This window comes from Papilio machaon, chromosome 13 (genome assembly GCF_912999745.1).
Source record: "Papilio machaon chromosome 13, ilPapMach1.1, whole genome shotgun sequence".
NCBI classification, from domain to species: Eukaryota; Metazoa; Arthropoda; class Insecta; order Lepidoptera; family Papilionidae; genus Papilio; species Papilio machaon.
The window spans coordinates 2,538,891-2,563,520 of NC_059998.1; the positions used below are offsets into that span (position 1 = coordinate 2,538,891).

The 24,630-nt window shown below is 32.6% G+C and overlaps 3 protein-coding genes across 3 annotated transcripts; 2 read left to right on the plus strand and 1 right to left on the minus strand.

The window, feature by feature from the left end:
* On the minus strand, nt 1-2,508 carry LOC106717783 (bromodomain-containing protein DDB_G0270170). The gene is made up of 3 exons (XM_014511697.2): nt 2,269-2,508; nt 1,937-2,151; nt 1-1,831 (listed from the first exon to the last, which is right to left on the minus strand). The coding sequence occupies exons 2-3, from the start codon at nt 2,147-2,149 to the stop codon at nt 446-448; spliced, it is 1,599 nt and encodes a 532-aa protein (XP_014367183.2). The 5' UTR covers nt 2,150-2,151; nt 2,269-2,508; the 3' UTR covers nt 1-445.
* Nucleotides 2,509-5,249: 2,741 nt separating this feature from the next.
* Nucleotides 5,250-9,659, plus strand: LOC106717736. Its single transcript, XM_014511649.2, has 4 exons — nt 5,250-6,213; nt 8,434-8,514; nt 8,673-8,835; nt 9,496-9,659. The coding sequence occupies exons 1-4, from the start codon at nt 5,371-5,373 to the stop codon at nt 9,657-9,659; spliced, it is 1,251 nt and encodes a 416-aa protein (XP_014367135.2). The 5' UTR covers nt 5,250-5,370.
* Nucleotides 9,660-10,461: 802 nt separating this feature from the next.
* LOC106717735 (ATP-dependent translocase ABCB1) lies at nt 10,462-24,036 on the plus strand. The gene is made up of 23 exons (XM_045680536.1): nt 10,462-10,662; nt 10,862-10,910; nt 11,240-11,518; nt 11,756-11,856; nt 12,266-12,437; nt 12,717-12,888; nt 12,965-13,095; nt 13,293-13,517; nt 13,593-13,718; nt 14,155-14,358; nt 14,534-14,704; nt 15,052-15,241; nt 15,444-15,526; nt 18,927-19,085; nt 19,710-19,814; nt 20,607-20,768; nt 21,112-21,315; nt 21,468-21,709; nt 21,874-22,033; nt 22,223-22,417; nt 22,824-23,030; nt 23,277-23,423; nt 23,733-24,036. The coding sequence occupies exons 1-23, from the start codon at nt 10,571-10,573 to the stop codon at nt 23,919-23,921; spliced, it is 3,765 nt and encodes a 1,254-aa protein (XP_045536492.1). The 5' UTR covers nt 10,462-10,570; the 3' UTR covers nt 23,922-24,036.
* The last annotated feature ends 594 nt before the right edge of the window (nt 24,037-24,630 follow it).

Genomic DNA, 24,630 nt, shown 5'->3' on the forward strand with positions numbered 1-24,630 from the left:
AGTGAGCTGATGATGATGATTGTTTTCCACGGTGTGTATCTTGCATGTCGCTTACATTTACTTTTTCAAGCCATTCTTGGCCAACGTTGAGAAATGAGATGTCTTTTAATTCTTTCTTTTTCCTATAGTATGTCATATTAAGTGTTACATGATTGCATATGTTGTCACTACAAATTGTTTTCTAAAAACTTTTTGCTCAAAAAAATATTAATTATAGTCTAGTCAAGAATACAAAAATTCTGGCCCTGGCTCTTTATAACATCACTATCTGATGTTATGTATGTACAAAGAAATTAGTTCTATTTTTTCCACAATGTGGTGAAACATACATTATCAACAATCTGCTTAGATTTTTCTCTAATAATAGCAGAAAGTCTTACAGAGTATGCATCTTTAACACATTTAACACATTTAAAAGTTATTCCATAATGTCAAATATATATTGTTATCTATACTTCCTCCGTTTTAACCTTGTAGATCTCATGTTTTGAGATTTTTGTGCAAACTGTTCATTAATAAATAATTCCTCGTAAAGAATATTTTTCGTTTCTGAACTTAAATATTGAGATATTTCCGTATATAAATATTTCTTATAAAGTGCAATATTATCATTTGTCTGAGTTGATACTCCTTTATTCTTTTGCGTTGTAGTTCCTAGAGATTGTGTTAGGTCAATTATTTTCTGTGAATTTTGATCTATTTTATTCAACAATAGATTTTCCATTCTTGTCATTCTGGCTTCTAGACGAGATAAATAATCATCATTCTGTATATTCATTGAACTTGATTTATTAATTTTAGTGGGTGTTTGAGCTTTTTCTTGACAATTGTCAATAATTTGTTCAATTTGTTTTACATTAACATGCTCAGGTTCTTCCATTTTCATAGCATGTGATTCTAAGACGTCTTTTAATTTCTTATTAAATTTTCTTTTTTCTTGTATAGCTGCTATTCTTTTTGCAGAAATTTTGTTTTTTACTAATGACTTTGGAGTTCCAACATTCTTAGGTGTGTTGTTATTTTTTTCTTGTAATGTATTATTATTTTGTATTGTTATATTTGGTATTTGTTCTTCAGGTTGTGGCACAATAATTTCAATTATTGGATTTATACTTTGATTTAAGGAGATATTTTTATGTTCCTGTTGCCCCACTACAATATCGCTTAGTCTTTGTACATTTTGTTCCGATACTGGATTAACAACAATAGATGGGGATACGGGTTTAAATTGGCCCATAAACAAAACTGGTTCTGTTACTTTCTTCTCTGATAAAATCTTTACTTTTGGTTTTGGTTTAGGTGAAATTGTATTGTTTTTAATATTGTTATTATTAGCTGAATACATATGAATTTTAGAATGTTCATTGCTTTTAGTAGTTTCTGAATTAGTTATCTGAGAGAATGGCGGTACAATGAGTACTGGATGTAATTGTTGTGACTTTCTAATGTTATTCTTATTTGCAGTCAATTTGTCATTAAATAATTCGGCGTCATCTAGACCTTGGCCAATATTTATATTATTCAATTTATCATCTAAATTATTTTCTAAAATAAAATTAATATCGGATAAATTAGCACATTGTGTTGCCTTTAATTTATTATCTTCAGTTTTTAATGATGAAGTTTCAAGAGTCTCAGAATTGGTTAGAAAATCTGAATACTTTAGGGAAAAATTAGCTTTCTTATCATCTAATGGGCATAAATCATTTTCTATATCTTCAACAACTATGGGGTAAAGTTTTGAAAACTCATGTGAGTTATCAACCAATTTACTTGAATCACAATAAGGTCCATCCTCAGTAGGTACAGCTTCAAAGGTAAGTTTTCCTTTCTGGAATTGAAAATAAATATGTATTAATTATTAACATTTCATTATATTTTATAAGATTACTGAAAAATCTCTGTAATTCAAAATTATTAATTTAAAAATACCTACCGTGAAATTCATAAAACATTCATCTTTGAAGTGATGTTGACAAATAACTCTGTTTTTAACTTGCGACACTTTTAAATCCAGAAAATCGAAACGACGTGCGTTAACAATCCATTGATGGCACCTTATTTTATCAAATACTGGGTAATGGAACATATGAGTTTTTCCATCAGACTTAACAACGCAATTGCGATAGGAACAACGACATCCTCCCATTTCTAAAAGTATTGAGGAAAAATTAAATCATAATAACATGCTTAAAAAACATAGCATATAGATTATTAGATTTTTTGAGTTTTTCAATTCAAGTTATTTATGCATAAAAAATAACATACTTAGAAATGCAACTTAAGTTCCAAATAATAAAGAATCGCTGTTTGTACTCAGTGCAAACCTAATAAAGTTGCTGTTGACAACATTGCTCTCTAATCATTAGAAAAATAGTAATCAATCACAGATTTTTCTCCATCGACACAGTAAACATTTCTGAAACTTTGTATTTGTGGTGAAATAATGAATGTGAATGAAAACTATTTATAAAAGCTAACATTTAACAAAATAATAATGGCTCATAAATATACAATACACTAAGGGTGTGTTCCGATATGCACTGCGACCACTGTACAGTGTGACGTCAATTCAGTATACTGTGAAGCCGTTCCTTTATAGCCAGTTATACTGGTTACGATTTAAAACGGAACGCAATCTCGTATACTGTCAGCCGCATTTTTTGACGCGACATTCAAACGAGTGTATTCAAGTTTTCTAGTAGATTAAAAAAAACTGTTTTGGAGTACTGTCAAATTAATAATATTTAAATTAATATTAATTATAAATTGAATTTATAATGTAATAAAAATAAGTACTTTTTCATAAAAAAGAATATGTTTTTCATTATCAATACAGTCTAATAAGGTTAATTATTGCAATTCTTCCATTGTTTTATTTATTAATCCAAACTAATTACAGAACTTTAACATTTTCTGATTAAACTGTAGCTTTGTTTATAAGATGTCAGGCACTCGGGTGGTTTTGACTGATCACGTGATCAAAGTACTGCGAGTACCTTACCTCGAAAACGCCAGTGCTCACAGTAGAATATGGCGGCGATTTATGACGTATGACGGTACTGCGGCATTATACTGGCAGTCCATAACGGAACGAATTTTTCTACAGTGATAGCACTGTGCAGTGCTCGCAGTGTATATCGGAACATACCCTAAATAATTCTGCCTGATCCTGACAGATGTCACACTTAACAGAGTAACTTTTTTTTTTATGACCTGGTAACATAGACCTTTAAGTCATACAGAGTAACTCATTTTAAATAGCTAAAGATAATATTTTTTTTTTCACCATAGATAATTTAAAGAGTTAAGTGTGCAAAAAGTGATTCATGAGAATTGATTTTACAAAAACAGCAATAAAACAGGACTCGCTTACCGAATTAGCGCAAAATTCAGCCGCGTGCACCTTCATTTGCCCAAACGAACAGTTACATGAGGCCCTGGCATAGAAACGCCAGTTGAACACCGGTGGCCTAATGTTGATTATTGCTAAGACCCTGTACATGTCCTTTAAGAATGCAAATTCAAGCGACAATCGGCCGACTCATATCGAAGATCAATTAGTCACCCTATGCGATCAATATAAATATTTGGGAGATATCTGCACATTTCTAATAACTTGGATTGTAACATCGTAGTAAAAATGGCGACAAGTGACCGGTGTTACTTGCGACAGAAAAATGCCAGTGAAACTAAATTGTTTGGTTTATAAATCCATGATAAGACTAACCCTCATGTACGGTAACGAAACATGTGCCGTAACACAAAAGTACGTGCATACCATTCAATTGCTGAAATTAAGATGCTGAGGTGGATATAAAACGGCGTTATCAGGCTAGATAAGAACCGCAACGAGTTCGTGTTGGTCAGCCTTTTTCTGTGACCATGTCGGTTTTATATAATTTCTGGCAGACCTTATAACCACAACACCAGCGCCTCTCTCGCCGGCTCAGATATCCTTCTTTGACTATATATGTAGTTGGTAAAAAACGAGTCTACCTAATTAGAACTTAATATTAAAGTGTTAAATTAATTATTTAGTTTAAAATTAGTACAATATTGTATTTTATTATCGTATTGTATATATTTATTGTATTTTCTGAAATATCACTTCTATTGTACAATTTGTATTGTTACATAATTTACTTAGCTTTCCGACTTTCCGCGAATAGTTGATCATTTAGTTTTCCATTAAGTTTATTAATATTACCACTCAAGCTTAATAAATTTACCTATCGATCGTTCGTGGCGGCACAACAACGCGTTTTAAATAAATGAATACAATAAAAAATGTACTATAATTGAACACAAACATGGTGTTGAATATTTCATTTAAGTACCAAATTACAACATAAGTTATACGTTTTCTCTAAAACCTTATTATTACCAAGCATTTCGACAAAACACGGAAATAAATACCAACTATAAAACTTAAACATATAATGCTTTAGTAAAGAAATTTTAATATTTTCTACTTAAATTTAAAATTAATTATTCAAATTTACTTGTAAGGAAGGCACACCGATATTAGAGGAGAATAGATAACTGCTGGGATATATAAAATATGGGAATAATTACGTGGTTTGTATAAAATTTTTATATTTGTGTTATTTTTGTTATAGGAAATGAGTATTTAAACAAAACGATATTTAGTGCGATACTAGCTGTCGCCCGCGACTCCGTCCGCGCGCAGTTAATAAGCTTATATGACACGTTCGTAGATTTACCATAGCAGCGCCATCTATTGATTACTTACGCAACCCAGTCGAAAGGTATCGACATCTGTTAGAATCATTTGAAGTTAACAGATAATTGTGACTGTCAAATAATAACAGACAAATAATTAGCAATAAATTAAAATTGCGACTATAATTTGAGATTTAAACTATCCTATCTCTCAAGTTGGATCGAACTGCACATGGTGTGCGAATTTTATTATAATCGGTTAAGTGGTTTAGGAGTTCATTGAGGACAAACATTACCACTTGTTAATTTTTTTTTGTCTGTCTGTAAATCTGTCCGCAAGACAGAATTTGATCTGGGTACTATCCGAAAGGACTAGACCGATTTTGACGGGACTTGGACGGTAACTGATCCAGGCAGGCATATCATTCTTTTTTTTTTATTAATTCAGCACTAAAAAAGTCACATGCGGCCTCTAGTATAAATAAAGGTGAAAAAGCTCCACCCTCTATACTGTTTGAAATGTATTTAATTACTCTACCCTATTTAGTTGACGTGGCTTGGTATAAAAAGTGTTCCGTGTAATGTGCCCACTTCAGAATCGCGTGGAGACCATTCGCTGAGCAACTTGCATTTATGGCCTGTCTGTAGTCTATATTTAACTGTGGAAAAATCAGTGCAGTCAACATGCAAACTAATATAGTGTCGGAGAATAATGTTGAAAGTATTTCGCGTACATGTGATTCTCTAAAACCACTTTGTCTATTGCTTAAATTATTTTCACTAAATTGTAACAAAGACAAACAGATCTCCAACAAGCCGACTTGTTTCTTAATATGCAAGAGTATTACAATGGCAATTGTTCTAGGATCATTAACCATCTTCTCCTTATATTGGAAGATTATCAAGTTATACAGCGAAATTAATGTTTCTATTAAAATAACCGATGCCATCCAAATGATATACGACTTATGCCAATATTTAGTTGATATATTTTTTGTGTTAGTCTACGGACGAGAGATGAGCTTTGAATATTTCAAACAGTATGGTAGACTTGACAATATGATTGGTATGAACTATAACTCTGAAATTAAATTAAGACTTTATAAATTAATTGCGTTCTTCGCTTTGATGTGGGCGACAAGTAGTGTTTGTGACTTCACTGCATGGGTTTTTACTTATGGATGGCTGGCTCCATTTGTATATTCCATTGCATATGTTTACTTACTCATAAAGATCTTAACAACACTAGATCTCATATCACAAGTGATGCAGATTGAATATCGTTTAAGTTGTCTTGGTGATGTACTATTAACATGTTACTGTGCTGAAAAGAAGGAACAGAGTTCTGTTGAAGATTGCGCTTTTAAATATAATTGGTTTTACCCTAATAATAAATTGGGTAAAGTCCAAATTTCTTCCCTAAAGAAAGTTGAATCTAATGTACTTGATGATATAAAGTGTCTTAAAATATATTATCTGCTACTGATCGAGCAATGTGCATTTATCAACAAAATGTATGGATTGAGGGTAAGTATGGGGATCTAAACTTTCGTTCATGCCACAACGGATACGCGAATATTTACATTATTAACCTGCATAAGCGAGAAACCTCTATTAGCGAGAAAAATAGCTCTTTCCCTTGGACATTCGCTTAACCAGGTTCGACTATACCTATATCCTATATCGAGATATGTTCAAATTTCTTCTTCAATACTCTATATAATAAAACTTCTTAATTCAATATATTTTTTTATTACAAGGTGGCAAACGAGCAAGCGGCCACATAAATTCGTCAAAATGGCGAAGCGACCGCTGCCCATAGACATTCGCAATTGCAGATGCGTTGCCTACCCTCAATCGACGAAGGAGGAGACGCACAAAAAGAGAATATTTAACCTTCCTATGCATGTCCCCCTCCATCAAATCCTTTCCTTCCCATCCTTTCCTTATAAGAAAAGGGGTGGGGAGGGAAACAGGACTAAAATTAGGCCTCCGGCATCACACTCATCAGACGAAACGCGGAATTACTTCCACTTCACTCCTGTCTTCTGTGTCTACATTTGTATGTAGTCGTGTGGCGTCTGCCACGCTTCTTCGACATAAATATTGGTTCGTAGTACTCTTGATATTCTCGCCTGTGTTCACGAAAGGTATTAACACGTTAACTGCGAGGCCATTTTGGCGGAACTTTCAGCCAGTGCGTTTGAGGCCTGTTCGTGGCAAAGTTGAACTTTTTTCCAGTGCTATTGAGGCCTCTCCTGCCTCACAAAATTATGTTTTCGAAAAACATTTTTAAAAAATCCAAATTAGACGATATTTGCTTGAAACTTCACTCTTATGAACTTAAATATGTGCATAATATGAATCTAGCTTCGCCTGGAGTTAGGACGTTTCGTTAATGAATAAAGTAAAATTAAAAATTTGTCATCGGTTCTGCCTCAAATCGCACTGAAAGGAAGGTCAATTAATGCCTCGACTAGTGATGGGATTAAAAGAGAGTTGTAGTTACGATAAATGTTTATTGCGTATTAATCACAGAAAATGTTTTTCATTAAAACATGGTAAACAAAAAGATTTGTCACACTGGACACAAAAAGTCACAAATTTTTTAGTTTTCTTAGCAGCTTGCGTGCCATTCAATGTCAATCTTAATTTTTCGTAGCAACCTACGCAGCGCTTTCTTTGACCACCTCTTTGGAACAAATGATCAGCACATCTGCCGATAGGAAATCTTGGAATAAAATATATATTTTAGATCATCAGCAAAAACATTCAACGTTCTCTGTACATAAGCGATGATCAGCACACAATGGTAAAAATTGCCACTATGGACTAAACTTCGAATGGAACTGTGACTTGCTTAAAATAACAGTGAAGAATAATCCACAACTGAGCACACATTTTAAGGCAACACCCATGTGCAAAACAAAATAATGATGATAATTGAGTATTGTTAGTGGTGAATGTGCGTGCGTGGAATATTATATTAAGTATAAGACGTACTAATCGTGCTATTTAAGTAGAATTAGTTAATAGTAGCTTGGCTTTTAGTGTTGTGTTTCTGGCTCGTAAATACATTCTGTGTCCGATTTATGCACTTTTGGTTCATCATAGACACAGGCCACCCCCTTAAAATTCAAAGTTGCAGTAATTTAGGTTTTGTACGGTATAAGTAAAATTTTTACCGAGGTCAACATAGTTTCTCATAACTCCAATAAACATTTTCAAATAAGTCAGATGAAGTACCATTATTGGTTTAAAACGTTAAGGATTTTAAAATAAAGTTCTACGCTTAATCTTTAATAAATCCTGCCAAAACGTCCTCGAAACTCGAAACGTTATCGAAACTTTCCACAACACTAAGCTAGGATGCGCGGCGCCCGCGCCGCCCGCGCTTCGTGCAGTGCGGCCATGAGGCCTACAAATTTTGAGATAGATTTGACCTCAATCCGCACTAGGCGTAATTTATTTCTTTTTAGTGCGTTTGGGGCCTGTGGGACCTCATTTTTATCTAATTACACTATTGGGCTAGATATCGCAAGAGAAACATTTCTATATATTTGTCTCTGTCGTACTCATAGAAATACTGATCTAGTAGCCTCCCGCACAGAGCGAAACAACCCGATTTTGACTGCCGCACCAGCGAGAAGTCACGCTTTGGGCCTATCCTGCCTCAATCCGCAGTGAACGTGTTAAAACCTTTTGTTTATTTATTCAAAGAAGTTTTAACTAGCAATTGCTTTTCAGATATTGTTGAACAGTTTGAGTTTACTCATCGACATGGTGAGGTTTACAAACATAGCTGTGAGGTATATAATCATCTCTGAGGTAATTAAATTAAAAATCTTTTTTTTATGTTTGCTCCAATGCTTTGTTCGTATCAAAATGTAACCGATAAACACACCAAGCAATACTCTCCATGTATATTTTTATGTACAATGGAGAACGATGTGCCAGTAATTTTAAAGAGAAATTGTCACTTGCAGGAAACTGTTGACACCGACTACTTCCCTACGATATCCAGTTTGATGCGGTTATCAACGTGTGCTGCTATTGTCATCTCTCTCGTACATCACTGTGAGAAGGCATATAGACAAAGAGATAGAATTATTTGCATTTTGGACAATTACCTCGTCATGAGAGATCCAAGTAAGTTATTTATGGTTATAACCACTTTTATAACAGTGAAAATAAAAATAATTAGATTTCATAACCTGACGAAAAATAACGTTATGTTTTCTTGAATGAAATCATTTTATTTGTGGCATGTGAGCTCTGCAATGCAAACAGAGTTAATTGCTTTATATCTTAGTCTCACTAAAAAGACTCTTATCGTAAAACTGTGGTTTTTCCGCTATGTATCAATAAAAACAAGGATTTCCGCATGCGTTGACAAATCTTATTACAGGAATCTGCCTAGTTAAAATTTATTTTATGATTAAATATAATTCACCTTTAGAATATTAGATTAGCTAATAATAGAGCTACGAGTACTAACACAATGGTAACGGGGTGATGGCGTGGTTTCAAAGCTTTTAAGTACCTCGAAAGTAGAGCAATGCAGTTTCTTATACTATATATTTTGAATTTGACTTAAGTTAGCTAACTAATATTATATAATTTAATGTATAATTTTGAGTTCTGCACTACAAGCGCGCCCTTTTCTAGCAGTATAATATTTTTCACATCTCTAACTAATAACAAATTAATGGATCAAGGTCTCACAATCAAATTCTATTTTAAATTACGGACACAGATTTAATTTCGATATGCTAAAATTAAATATAATCTAAAAAAAACTTGTTACAGGTAATGAAGTTCGATCAGCGTTGAATTTTTTGCGAGATTTAGTTCAGTCAAGACCGATCACATTTCATATGGCGTATTTTTTCCGATTCGACTATTCTTTGTTGGTATCCATGGCGTCAGTGGTCGTTACGTACACAATTATTATATTGCAGAGTATCAATTGATTTGTTTGGAAAATAAAAAATTACAATCTATACATTTCTTTTTTTCGCTTGCATACATCGAAACTCCGAAGCGATTGGCATTGCATCGATTTTAGCTTACACATTCTGTAACAAAATATTCGTTAGCCAACCAATATGCGACAGTTTTAAGTCAGATAAATGAAAATGTACTTAGCGCAATAACATTATCTTAATAAAATGATGTTTTTCATCTATTCTACAGTCGTGGCTTAGTTTAATATTCATTTATTAAAAGGTCAAACGTAGGATAGTAAACGCTAGAAAGCATTTTTTTGCTACTGATGAAATCTTCGTATAGAACGAAATATGCAGGTAGAGCCCGTAATAAACATGAGTTACTCCACAAGCGTATATAATTTCTGCACTACCTATATATCTTTAATTAATTTTACAATGTTTATTTGATAGTTGCAAAATGGCAGATGTTTGAAGATAAATAATCTTTATTATCTTGATTTACTCTTGTTACATTTAGAGTTCCTCAAATAAGATTATACTTACTATTACTATGATGTGACTTAATAATATTTCAGGGGTTAGGTATCTTTTTTAAAAACCAAACGAGCTCCAATGGTCATATATTAGATTAAAAAGTAAGCCTTGTATTATAACTCTGTGTATAATGTATATCGCAACTTTTTTCTTCAACATGAACAAAAATGACATGATGTAATTCAGTTAAATAAATCAATTTAATCTGATTAAATAACGGAACCATAATACGACACGTTTGCGTTTTGTATTCTTTTGTTTAATTAGTAATTAGACGTTCAACAGATATAAGTGTTTGAATTAATCTGGATGACGCTAGTTTATAATTGAAAGGACTCGCGAATGTGACACTCATATAAAAGTTATATGAAAATTATTGAAGTGTTTTATTTGTGAATATGAGCCCAAAGGCAGAAAGTGTAGACGTGAGTTCTCCAATTGATATCACTAGACCTGATTATATGAATGGATCAATTAAAGACGCAAATGAGTGAGTAAATAGATTTGGATAATTCATTGAATCAATTTGAGTCAATTAAACTAAAGATAAATTGGTGTAGGGTTGTAACTTTTATTACTATCTCTCAGTTAAAAAAGGAATTAATTATATATATTATTAGTTAACATTAACAGCTGTTTAGATGTCCATTTTCAAATGAAGGAAGTTTATATAAATCTTATGATTACAGCGCCAAAGAAAAGGACAAAAATGTTCAGAATGTATCGTTTTTCACATTGGTAAGTTCGTCAAAAACCTTTGAAATTATCATAGTCATCAATCTTTACATCTATAAATATTGATAAAATTGGAGTGTCTGTATGTAATATCAAAAAATATATATATTTCGTACACATGATCTATTTGTGTTTGTGGAACGGCTGGACCGATTTTAACGGCAAAGTTTCATGCGTGAATATTACAGGCTTACTTTTTAATTCTGAGCTGATGAAATTGGTTGTAAATAAAATCCTGCTATTGCCAACATTAATAAGCTGACCAAAACTAATCCAAAATCTATGTTCAAACATATAAATAGAAAAGAAATAACATCAATTCTCTCTTGCAGTTTCGATTCGCTAGCACATTGGACAAGATATATATGTTTCTGTCCATCCTATTTTCAACTCTGTGCGGTATAACGGTTCCTCTCAGTGTTATCTTGTTCGCTGACGTGCTGCAAGCGATGGTGAACTACGGTCAATCAGTGGTTGCGGGAGTTCCAGAGAATGAAGTATTTCTAAAGGCCATTACTGATTTCGTGATATATAATTGTGCACTAGGACTTGTCGCATTTATTATATCCTACGCAGCGACAGTGCTTATGAACGTTGCTGCCCTGAATCAGGTAAAACATAGTAATACGAATTTTATCAGAATTAAAGGCAAAGGTTGTGGTCGTTACTTTATGACCTAGATTTGGTATATAGTTGAAAATTTCCAAGGCCATAATCAAAGTGGTTAATTTGTAACTAAGGGAAACTTTACCCTGTACTAAGGGGTTTAGTGTAATCACTTTCGAATGCGTTAGTATCAATTAAGTCATCCAGATAAAAAAATATTTGCAATGTATTTCATTTAACAGGTGTATAACATAAGATGCGAGTACCTAAGGTCTGCTTTAAATCAAGATTTTGAGTACTACGATACTCACCAAACGGGAGATTTCGCACAGAAAATGACAGAGTAAGTCATTTTAGTTAGAAAAACTATTCATCTATCTCTTATGGTACTTCGTGGTGGAATATCTTAATTGAATCCTATAAGGAAAGTAACTTTAATTCTTTGACTTACTTACAATAAAGTGAATGAGTACAACAGCCGTGTGCAGTAGGATAGGGCGCAGTAGGGCGACCGTCCTGGGCGCTGGACAGAAAGAGGCGAACACGAATTACACAGTCTCTCTATGAATTACACAGTCTCTCTACGAATTACCCAGTCTCAAGTAACCCTCTTACGACATTGTAATAAAAGGGGCACCATAGGAATTGCGCCCAGGGCGCTGGTAGCGCTCAAACTGGCACTGGACGTGTGTTGGTATTCTGAAGTATTTGCTATTAAGAAGTAAGTAACTTCATTGTTCCTTTTTTAACAGCGACATAAGCAAAGTAGAGGACGGCATTGGAGAGAAGTTATCTAACTTCATATTCTACCAGTCGTCGTTTGTGGCTTGCGTTGTGATGGCGCTCATCAAGGGATGGAAGCTGGCGCTGCTGTGTCTCATATCTTTCCCCATCACGTTCATACCTGTAGCAATGGCAGGATGGGTAAAAAACATTTAATTATACGCATATCTTTGTCTTATAGCGGACCGTTCTTTTAAAATTGTAGTAAGTATTAAATGTGTAAATAGTAAAAATATAACGACATCACAGTCTACGATGCGCTACGAATAGGCAGACATCGTTTGAAATTACGATTCGTAATATGGAAGGAGATCTATCTCAAATTCTTATATCCGAGCATTACAACATGTGGAAGAGGAAGTGAGCAACTTTAAAATGACTACCTTAAATCAGAAATGATACGCGTGCCTTTATCAATAGATTTCCTCTCGACTATCAAAGAAAGAAGCAGAGGCGACAGGTAAAGCGGGGTCGATAGCAGAGGAAGTGCTCATAGCGGTACGCACTGTCTATGCATTCAGTGGTCAGGATAAAGAAGTTAAAAGATACGAAAAACATCTCATTAAAGCACGAGATTGTAACATTAAAAAAGGTAAAAATCTACTTCAATGTCGATATTTTTCTACTACTTAGTTTACTATTTTTGATATTTTTTTTTAATTTTCCAGCCTTGTACAATGGTATATCAATGGGAGCTCTATACTTTTGCATTTTTGGTTCTTACGCGTTATCCTTTTGGTTCGGCTTCAAGTTAATGTTCGACGAACCTGGGACATACGATGTTAACACTATGTTGGCGGTAAGTAAATAAACTGACATTACACATTTTGATGTTATTATTTTATACCAATGATACTTTAATTTATTTTTAGTTATAATTTTAGCAGTAAGACAAAGTTGGTTCAAAATATGTGTTATTAATAATTTAAGAATTTAATATATGCATAAGAGGAAAAAGGCGACTGTAACACTGTAAACATTTGAGTTAATTTTCAGGTGTTTTTCGGAGTGATGACAGGCACAGGTGAGTTCGGAATGTCGTCAATGTTAATGGAAGTGTTTGGAGTGGCGCGCGGCGCGGGCGTGCAGATCTTCACACTAATCAACAACGTGCCCAAGATAAACCCGTTATTGAACCGAGGATCAATTCCTGCTACAATCAATGGCGATATAGAACTCAGGAATGTCATCTTCCACTATCCGTCAAGACCAGATGTGCCTGTATGTCATTACTTTATTTTAATTGTCTTTATTAAATAACAGTGATATATCTGATTGTAAATTTTAATAAATCAGGTGTTAAAAGGAGTAAACCTGAGCGTGAAGAAAGGTCAGTCGGTGGCATTAGTGGGCCACTCAGGGTGTGGCAAGTCCACCATCATACAGCTCATATCGCGCTATTACGACGTACTCGACGGCAGCGTAAGTGTTATTACTGCATTATTAGCGGAAAATCAATTACTAGGGGACTTCATTGTTTATTTATGTAACTAGTACCTTCTTCGAGTATTCTCACGGGGTCCTTATTTCATTTCGGGGAAATATCCAAAATTTTGATTTCAATCTCATTTAGTTATTATCCTTTGCTAGACAAACTAATGTAAACATATGTATTTAATCAGACGTGATAAGATTACAATATTTGACGTACATCATATCAGCCTCGTGTTCAGGCTGGTGTGCAAATAATTATATCACAATAATAGAATCGTCTACTCTAGTAAACTTGATTCATACTATGGAACTAACAAATAACAAATAAAATGAGGGTTACATATTATAAAAAAAAGAACATAACTGACTGTAGTTACGTCGTTTTTACTTAAATTTCATAACTTAACTTAATTTATTACCTTAGGTGTGTATTGATGATAACGACGTGCGCGACCTATCGGTGCGCTGGCTGCGATCTCAAGTGGGCCTGGTGAGTCAGGAGCCGGTACTGTTCAACGCGACGATCCGAGAGAACATCCGCTATGGCCGCCCTGACGCTACTGACGAAGAAATACAGTCTGCAACCCGGCAGGCTAATGCACATAACTTTATTATGAAATTACCTTCGGTGAGTTGGCACAGCTGACAAACGCTTTTTAGTGTTTCTACTAGACGAAGAAAAATCACCGTAACTTAGGGAATGAGATGGAATATGGTTACATCGCCAAACCTTCGACCTTAAGCTATTATTCTTACTATGAATAGATTCCATATAGTAACTTTGTTAAATATTGGTGAGACAGGGCTACGACACACTGGTAGGCGAGCGCGGGGCTTCACTGTCAGGAGGACAAAAGCAACGTATCGCAATAGCCCGTGCTCTCATCCGCAACCCTCACATATTGCTTCTGGATGAGGCCACCAGCGCATTGGATACGGCTTCTGAAGCAAGGGTACAAAAAGCTCTTGATAAGGTAAGGAGGAGGAAGACCAAAGAAAGTATGGATGTATTGTGTGGAAGAGGATATGCGTAAGAAGGGGGTAAATTCAGATATGACGGCTGATAGAGATGTATGGAGAAGTAGTACATACTGTGCCGACCCTCCATAGGGATAAGGGCAGGTTGATGATGATGATCACGATGAAGCATTTAGCACACATAGCACAAAGAGTGGTAGATTCAATGAGGACCCTTTGCAAGTAAGGATACCTTTTAGACAAGGAAAAAAATAAGACAATGAAATTCTAAATGAAATTGATTATATTTTCCATAATTATATTGTAGCATTTTTAATTGCTTAAGCACATTTTGGATATTCAGGCACAAGAAGGTCGAACAACTGTAGTGGTTGCACACAGACTATCAACGATAAAGAACGTTGATATGATATACGTCTTTAAAGCCGGAGAAATCGTAGAATGTGGCAACCACGAGGAGTTAATGGACATGAAAGGTCACTACTATGACATGGTGATGGTGCAAGTATCTCCTGATCAGAGCGAAAATTCAGGTATTTATTTAGTATTCTTTTTTCATATTTATATTTCACTATGATCTGTTGATTTATGAATATAAAATCAAGTGATGTTGTTATTACAACTAATAAAGTCAGAGAAAAACGCGTAAACCTAAAAACTCATATCGTTGAATGAAATTAACGGATCTCTGAGTATTTTGTAATTAATGACATTTAAGAATTTTATTTTTCGCAGATTCTAAGAATATTATCGACCGCTCTACTTCTGTAATAAGCAACGAAGCAGACGGAGACGAATTTGTAGATGTTAAAATGGAGGTAAAAAAACTCATGTAGTCCAGTCCATATTTCAATTTGTTATGGAACTAAATTATGAAAAGGAAGTTCAAAAAGTGCGAAAATAATTACGCAGTTAATTGCCCAATTATTTTCGTTAAAATGTAAATTATATTAACCCATTTGACCTTTGCACTGCTGTAAGCTTTTTGATGTGAAACATCTATAGGATCACTTGTAAACCGAATCGTTGGGTTGGCGACGCTTGCCGTGGCGACGGGTCGCCAAGCTATACTGAGGTATACATATATATATTTTATGTGTTTAGTTTAATAATATTGAATATTGAATATTATTTCTATTATTATTATTATCATTAATATCTAATATCATTATTATCATTATTATGATTATTATCATTAATGTCATTTTTATCATTTTTATCATTATTATAATTTTTATCATTAATGTCATTATTTTCATTATTATCATTTTTATCATTAATGTCATTTTTATCATTTTTATCATTATTATAATTTTTATCATTTTTATCATTAATGTCATTTTTATCATTTTTATCATTAACGTCATTTTTATCATTATTATCATTAACGTCATTTTTATCATTATTATCATTATTATCATTATTATCATTATTATCATTATTATGATTATTATCATTAATGTCATTTTTATCACTATTATTTTTTTATCATTAATGTCATTTTTATCATTTTTATCAATTATAATTTTTATCATTAATGTCATTTTTATCATTATTATAATTTTTATCATTAATGTCATTTTTATCATTATTATAATTTTTATCATTAATGTCATTTTTATCATTTTTATCATTAATGTCATTATTATCATTTTTATAATTATTATCATTTTTATCATTTTTATCATTATCATTAATATCATTATTTTCATTTTTATCATTAATGTCATTATTATCATTATTATCATTTTTATCATTAATGTCATTTTTATCACTATAATCATTTTTATCATTAATGTAATTTTTATCATTATTATAATTTTTATCATTAATGTCATTTTTATTATTATTATCATTTTTATCGTTAATGTCATTTTTATCATTTTTGTCATTAATGTCATTATTATCATTTTTATCATTTTTATAATTATCATTTTTATCATTTTTATCATTTTTATCATTATTATCATTAATATCATTATTTTCATTTTTATCATTAATGTCATTATAATCATTATTATCATTTTTATCATTATTATAATTTTTATCATTAATATCATTAATGTCATTTTTATCATTATTATAATTTTTATCATTAATGTAATTATTATAATTTTTATCATTTTTATAATTATTATCATTTTTATCATTATTATAATTTTTATCATTAATATCATTAATGTCATTTTTATCATTTTTATCATTATTATAATTTTTATCATTAATGTCATTTTTATCATTTTTATCATTATTATAATTTTTATCATTAATGTCATTTTTATCATTAATGTCATTATTATCATTTTTATCATTTTTATAATTATTATCATTTTTATCATTATCATTAATATCATTATTTTCATTTTTATCATTAATGTCATTATTATCATTTTTATCATTAATGTCATTTTTATCACTATTATCATTTTTATCATTAATGTAATTTTTATCACTATTTTCATTTTTATCATTAATGTCATTTTTATCATTATTATCATTTTTATCATTAATGTCATTTTTATCATTATTATAATTTTTATCATTAATGTCATTTTTATTATTATTATCATTTTTATCATTAATGTCATTTTTATCATTTTTGTCATTAATGCCATTATTATCATTTTTATCATTTTTATAATTATTATCATTTTTATCATTTTTATCATTATTATCATTAATATCATTATTTTCATTTTTATCATTAATGTCATTATTATCATTTTTATCATTATTATAATTTTTATCATTAATATCATTAATGTCATTATTATCATTCATTATCGTCATCATCGTCATCGTCATCGTCATCGTCATCGTCATCGTCATCGTCATCGTCATCGTCATCGTCATCGTCATCGTCATCGTCATCGTCATCGTCATCGTCATCGTCATCATCATCGTCATCGTTATCATTATCATTATCATCATTATTATTTCTTTTATATTAATTCTGTCTCCGCCTGGCTGGTTTTTATATGAAAGATAAAGTAAATAAATAATGGTAAAATATAAACTATATAAATATATTATTATTATTATTATTTATTTAATATTTTATGCATATTACTTGTACACGATGTTTTTTTCTACAACTGTAACTATACAACTTTTTATAATTCTAAATGGCCTGTTATTTTACACACAACCTCATTCCACAGATTATAATCAGATATTATATTTAATTAATTAAGGTTATAAAATGAGTAGCAATTGCCTTTTAGCATATCTCCGTTTCTCAAGACGCATCAAAACCTTAATTACACATGTAAAAACCTCGAAAATATTTTGATATTATCTGTGATATAATTCATCTTATACTCTAAAACAGATTGTGTGATATATACAACTTTTTGGTTTAATGTTTATTATTTTAAGTACTGGCCGTGACTAAGGTATACATGTATATATTTTATGAATAGTAGAGTGAACGGTGTAGCTTCTCACTCAGTTCGACGTTGTTGGTTACTACGGTACACATAACCTGCGTTTTATTTAATTTTGATGTGAAAATTTTTATATTATATTTATTAATTAATTATATTCATATTAATCATATTAGTAATAATATAAATTATATTAAGATTAATAATTATATAAATTATATTAATATTATCTTCAATTAATTATTTTTTACAATTCATGAATGAATGAAGGTATATATATATATATATATATATATATATATATATATATATGTATATACCTTATACCTATATATACATATATATATACCTATATATATATAAATATATTATTTTAATATTATTTAATATTATTAATTATTATTATTATTATTATTCATTCATTCATTCATTCATTCATTCCTGCATTCATTCATTCCTTCATTCCTTCCTTCATTCATTCATTCATTCATTCACTCATTCCTGCATTCATTTATTCCTTCATTCATTCATTCATTCATTCACTCATTCCTGCATTCATTTATTCCTTCATTCCTTCAATCCTTCCTTCATTCATTCATGAATTCCTTCATTCATTCATTCATTCATTCATTTGTAATTTATTTATTTATCTAATATTTTATGCATATTACTTGTACACACACGATGTTTCACATCTGCCAGGCGTCCCGTGACGGCTCACGTTTTTTTTTTACTCTCTCTCTCTCTCTCTTCCACTCTCACTTAGTCTCTATTGTATTATCGGGCCAATATCTACTAATCAATAACATACTTTTGCCACTATCTTGTACAGGAAAAGGCAACAGAAGCGCCACCAGAGGACGTGTCGTTCTGGCGCGTAGTTCGGCTCAACGCACCAGAGTGGAGATCGGCGTCGGCGGCCAGCCTCTGCTCACTATTGAGCGGGTTTGCTATGCCGTTGTTTGCGGTCATAATGGGAGACTTTCTAGGGGTAGATTAAATATTTTAATATAATCTAGATCACTAGGAACCATTTGTAATCTGTGTATATAAAGTTATAGACCTACAACACCTTAAGACAACACCAGCAATGGTTTCTGAACCGGCGGGAATAAATCAAACTACATTATGACACCTCACTATCGCCCCCTTGTCAACCTAAAAAAAAGAGTCAATATGTTCTTTGTACTGTAGCTTTTATGTCATTTTCTTTGTATGTATATTTTATATATATACTAACAAATCCAACCGCGATAGTACGGCCTGTCTCACCGGTTCAGTTATATATTTGGATATGTAATGCACAATTAACAAAAAAAAACATTAAATATTTTTTTGTCAACATATCAAGTTTTGGTTTAATTTTTTATTTGGTGTTTAGTTTGAAAAATAAAGATAAAAATAAACAAGTTGATTTATATTGTAAATTATAAATCAAAAACAATAATCAGTTCTATGAAAACAAATATCGAAAATCGAAAATATTTATAACCGATTTTACTCAACCCACCTCTAATGAATTAACAAATAAATTTTCAAACTAATCATCCTTAAATATATATACTATAAGGCAAACCACTTAAATAGTAACTATGCATAAGTACATATTTTTCAGGCGCTATCAAACACCAACATCGACGAAGTATTCGCTGCAATCGAAAGATACGCCATAATATTTGTGGTCATTGGCGTTATATCAGGGATCGTTAATTTCATAGTGGTGAGTGGTATAAGAAATAGTAGTAGATTATTCTGGCAGCTTATTATTTTTAGATACTCAAAAGGTACTTAAAGGCTTTGATGCTTTTGTATGTACATACATACAGCATGTTTGAAAAATATTTAGTGATTTAACGAATAATTATTAGAATAACAGTATTAGAACCGGAGAAATTCCGTATTTCGCCAGATGAGTGGTTCTCTTATCCTTCTCATCCCATCTTCAAGGGGACGAGAAGTAAGGGGAAATATCCTTTTACCGTGCTTCCCTCCTCTGTAGATTAAAAGTAGGCAATGCATCTGCTTACGCGGATCTATGGGAAGCGGTCACTTCGCTATTTTGGTGAATTTAAGTCGCCGCTTGCTAGTTTGTACCTTATACTATAAAAAAAAAAATTAAGCAATATCGTTGCTAGATGTAATTGTGCTCGAATGTTCACTATTTAGTAGTTTGTTTTCTCCACTTCGATAAACCGAAACCGCAATTAATATATTAATTATTGTATAGTATACGAAGCTATTAAATTTAACCGCTAGTATTTTCGTTATCAATTTAATGTAAATTAATTGTTACAGTTATTTTGTATATAATTTTAGCATGCAATGTAATATAGTAAGTAATTCACGTGAAGAAAAGTTTAAAAAAAAGAAGTTCGTTTGAAAAAAAATATAAAAAGTAACGGTGGGTTTCCACTAGCTATCTATGAAAAAACATACATAACAATTAGTTATAAAACATGCGTTACTTCTGTGGAATTTGACGGTTAAGTTTTGAAAACAAATTACTTCCTAGGTATACTACTATGGCGTGGCTGGAGAATGTCTGACGACAAGACTACGACTGTTACTATTCAAGAATCTGCTGCGACAAGAGATAGCTTATTTTGATGACAAAGCTAACTCCACTGGCGCCCTCTGTGCGCGACTCTCTGGTGAAGCGGCTGCAGTACAAGGGGTAAGCTACCCACGATTGAAATCCTTTTGTTTAAATTCAATTAATACAGAAATACAGACTTTATCCCAAAAGACGGCTAAATTATGAGACTGAATTATTACTCAATGGTTCTTTGGTCGCTTGTTTATATGAAGCTTTCTGTCAAAAAGCAACGCATTAATGGGAAAAGGTAAAAAAAATAATTCATCTCTTATTTCTTTCACTCGTTCAAACACAAAATTAACAACAACTGGACGTAATTTCGATTCGAGAACTAGGACGTCATACTATCACACTGGTACATGCTTGTTCATATTTCTAACACACCGTAAGTCTTAAAGATTGTATGAATACTAATTTTTAGGCCACTGGCCAGAGAATCGGCACGGTGCTTCAGGCGATCGGTACAGTGATATTCTCAGTGGCGCTGGCACTGTACTATCAGTGGCAAGTGGGCCTCATCTCCATGTGCAGCGTGCCCCTGATGGCCATAGTGCTCTACTACGAGAGCAAGTTCGCCAACACCGCCACGTTCGGATCCACGAAGTCTATGGAAGCGAGTTCCAAGGTAAATCCCATAAAATGAATTTTAGTAAAGTTGTAACGTTAGTACTTATTTAAAGAGAGATACACATAAAATTTATTTTGACAAAATAAAACTCTTTAATTTAAATGTCAAACTTATCTCTTATTATTATTAACTTTTCTATTGTTAAACAGTTAGCAGTGGAGGCGGTCGCAAGCGTACGCACAGTAGCTTCTCTGGGCCGTGAAGAAATGGTAGTCAAGGAATATTCAACGCATCTGCTACCAGCCTTGATTCGTGCTAAGAAAACTTCCCACTGGCGTGGCATAGTGTTTGGTCTGTCAAGATCTATCTTTAACTTCGCATATGCTGCTTCTCTGTTCTACGGAGGAACGCTGATGATTTACAAACACATTGATTATGTCCTTATCCTCAAGTAAGTCTTAAAAAAAATCTTTCAATAGCTAAAATTTTGCTATCCTTTGTACGCGTTTCCTGATATGATTTGAGAGTTGTTTAATTTTGATTTAATTACTGGTCCGGTAATTATTATTCAATTTAGATCTAGTAAAATAGATTATGATTCTTTTTATTATTCAGATCAGCCGAAGCACTACTAATGGGTGCGAGTTCAGCTGGTCAAGCGTTCGCTTTCGCACCTAATTTCCAAAAAGGCATAAAAGCTGCCGCAAGAATTATTGTAATTCTTAACAAGAAATCTAAAATTGTGGATCCTATTATACCAGCCGTTGAAAACTTTGTGAGTATTAAAATAATAAATCGAAAACTCTCGTCTGCATTCATAACTTGTATCGTCTTTAACTATCAATGTGTTAATGTGTTAATTACCGTACTCAGAGTCATTAAGTGGTCACAGAAATGTATAGCAAACGAATGTTAAGCGTAACCAATATGTAAGAGCGTCAGATAGACTTTTAATTTTTTTTAGGAGGGCACCGGAGCAGCAAGCCTACGTAACGTTGATTTCAAGTATCCAACCAGACCGGCTGTGCAAGTGTTAAAGGATATGAGTCTAGACATACCCAGCGGTGAAACTATAGCTCTTGTTGGAGCCAGCGGATGCGGGAAGAGCACCATCATACAACTACTGGAGAGATACTACGATCCTGATAATGGTGTTGTAGTAAGGGAATTACTTATCTACTTCGGTGCACACACACACACACGCATACACAGACGCGCGCACACACACACATAACTTTTGAATTGTGATTATTTTTTCTACTAAGTACCAAATCATTTTAAGTAAATAACTTCAACTTTGAATTTGTAGTAACTTAACGAATTTATTACGTTCTCTTATCGGATTCAAAATGAATATTGTATCATAATTTCGTCACGTGATCTGACATTACATACTTTATTTTAATTACAAAGATGGCACAAAGTCGAAACTAGTTTTGCCATATAAGTTTCTAAACTACCTAGAATATCTCCCTGTTCTTATACCTTTTTGAGGGGTTCAGCGCGCCAAGTTTAAGTCATCCACATCTAGCCATCTCTAATATCTATATTGTTTTTGTTAACAGACTCAAGATGGTATACCACTGCCAAAACTTCTTATGAAGGACTCCAGACAGACGATCGGCTTCGTGCAACAAGAACCGATATTGTTTGACTTGACTATAGCCGAAAACATCGCCTACGGAGACAACTCGAGAACACCCAGCATGGAAGAAATCATCGATGTAGCTAAACAAGCGAATATTCACAACTTCATACTGTCATTGCCAATGGTAAGATTTATTTCGTAAATTCATCATTTTAGGTCACGGTACATTTTAAAAGTACTTTCTAAAGATACCTACCTAATTTTCTTTAAGAAAAAAACTTAATTAGTAGCCTTTGTGTTCTTACAGACTATGATCTACCTATGCCAAAATTCAGCAAGATCCGTTCAGTTCAGAAGACGTTCTGGAGATACCTTATAAAAACATGCAGTCTGCATAATAATGTTGAACCAAAGAATAACTTTGTTCCAGGGCTACGACACAAACATCGGTTCAAAAGGTACTCAGTTGTCAGGTGGTCAGAAGCAGCGGGTAGCCATCGCGCGGGCGCTCATCAGGAAACCCAAAATGTTGCTGCTCGACGAAGCTACCAGTGCTCTGGATACTGAAAGCGAAAAGGTGAACAAATATATATGCCTTATTTAATTGTTAGAGATTGTCATAAAATGTTTCCTTTCACATTAAAACCGCTAACAAACTTATATTTTGTCATCGTCGTATTGCACCACCATAGCCATATTTTATTACTTATTAATTCTCATAACGATCCATCCGACGAAAAGAATAACATCTCAATGAATTATTTTCACTAAGAGGGTCGATAAACGCTTATGTTCTTTCTAGTTTCTTCCTACAAGAACTGCTAGCTTCCTACCATTACATCATGATAGCATTCCTCGTGATCTCTTGAGGGTTTCGTACTTGTAGGTTGTTCAGGAAGCGTTGAACGCAGCGAAAGCGGGTCGCACGTGCGTGATGATAGCTCACCGACTGAGCACGGTGCGCGACGCGGACCTCATCTGCGTGCTGCGCGACGGCGTCGTCGCAGAAAGTGGCACACACAAGCAGCTCATGAATGCACAGGGACTCTACTACAACCTCAACAGACGGGGATAGACTATCTTCAAGGGCTGTTACGTGCGAATTTGATATTGGTTGAGCAATATTCAAGATCATAGCTATCAAGAGTGCTCTTCTATAATTGTGCATGTAAACATAATTTTGTACTTTATAGGCGTATGTATTTTAAATTTGAATATATTTTGTAAATAACTATTTTACTTTGTATTAATAAAAAATGTTACTGCTCAATTTTGTTTTGATAAATTAAAAAAAAGGTTCATTTTCTCACGAATGAAAATGCCGATTAAGATTTCAAATAAATTAAAAAAAATTATCTTAGTTCCTTTTTTTAATGTTTTTTACAATAAACTTGTCCGAAACAATTGTGACCCTTTTTTAATTCTACATAACGTAGTTCTAGAAAAACGATTCATACTGATACAATTAGTTATCAATCAAACGGAATATCATTGGAAAGATACGATCGAGTGCAAACCGCAAGTAATATTAAAACATATTAGTCTAACATCAATTTATCCAAGAAGTGGTCGTGATTCTAAAAAAAAATATTTGAATATTTAGTACAGTATTCTACGTACTTAAATTTTTAAATTTATAAACTGGTATGAACCCTTTTGTGGTTAAAGTTCTATTTTTTAATCGCAAATATCTAATCCTCTAAAGAATTTTAGAAGTCTCATAGAAGAATTTTAATATTTAAAGGCAATTTATAAAAGATTTTTTTTTATAAATTGGTATATTT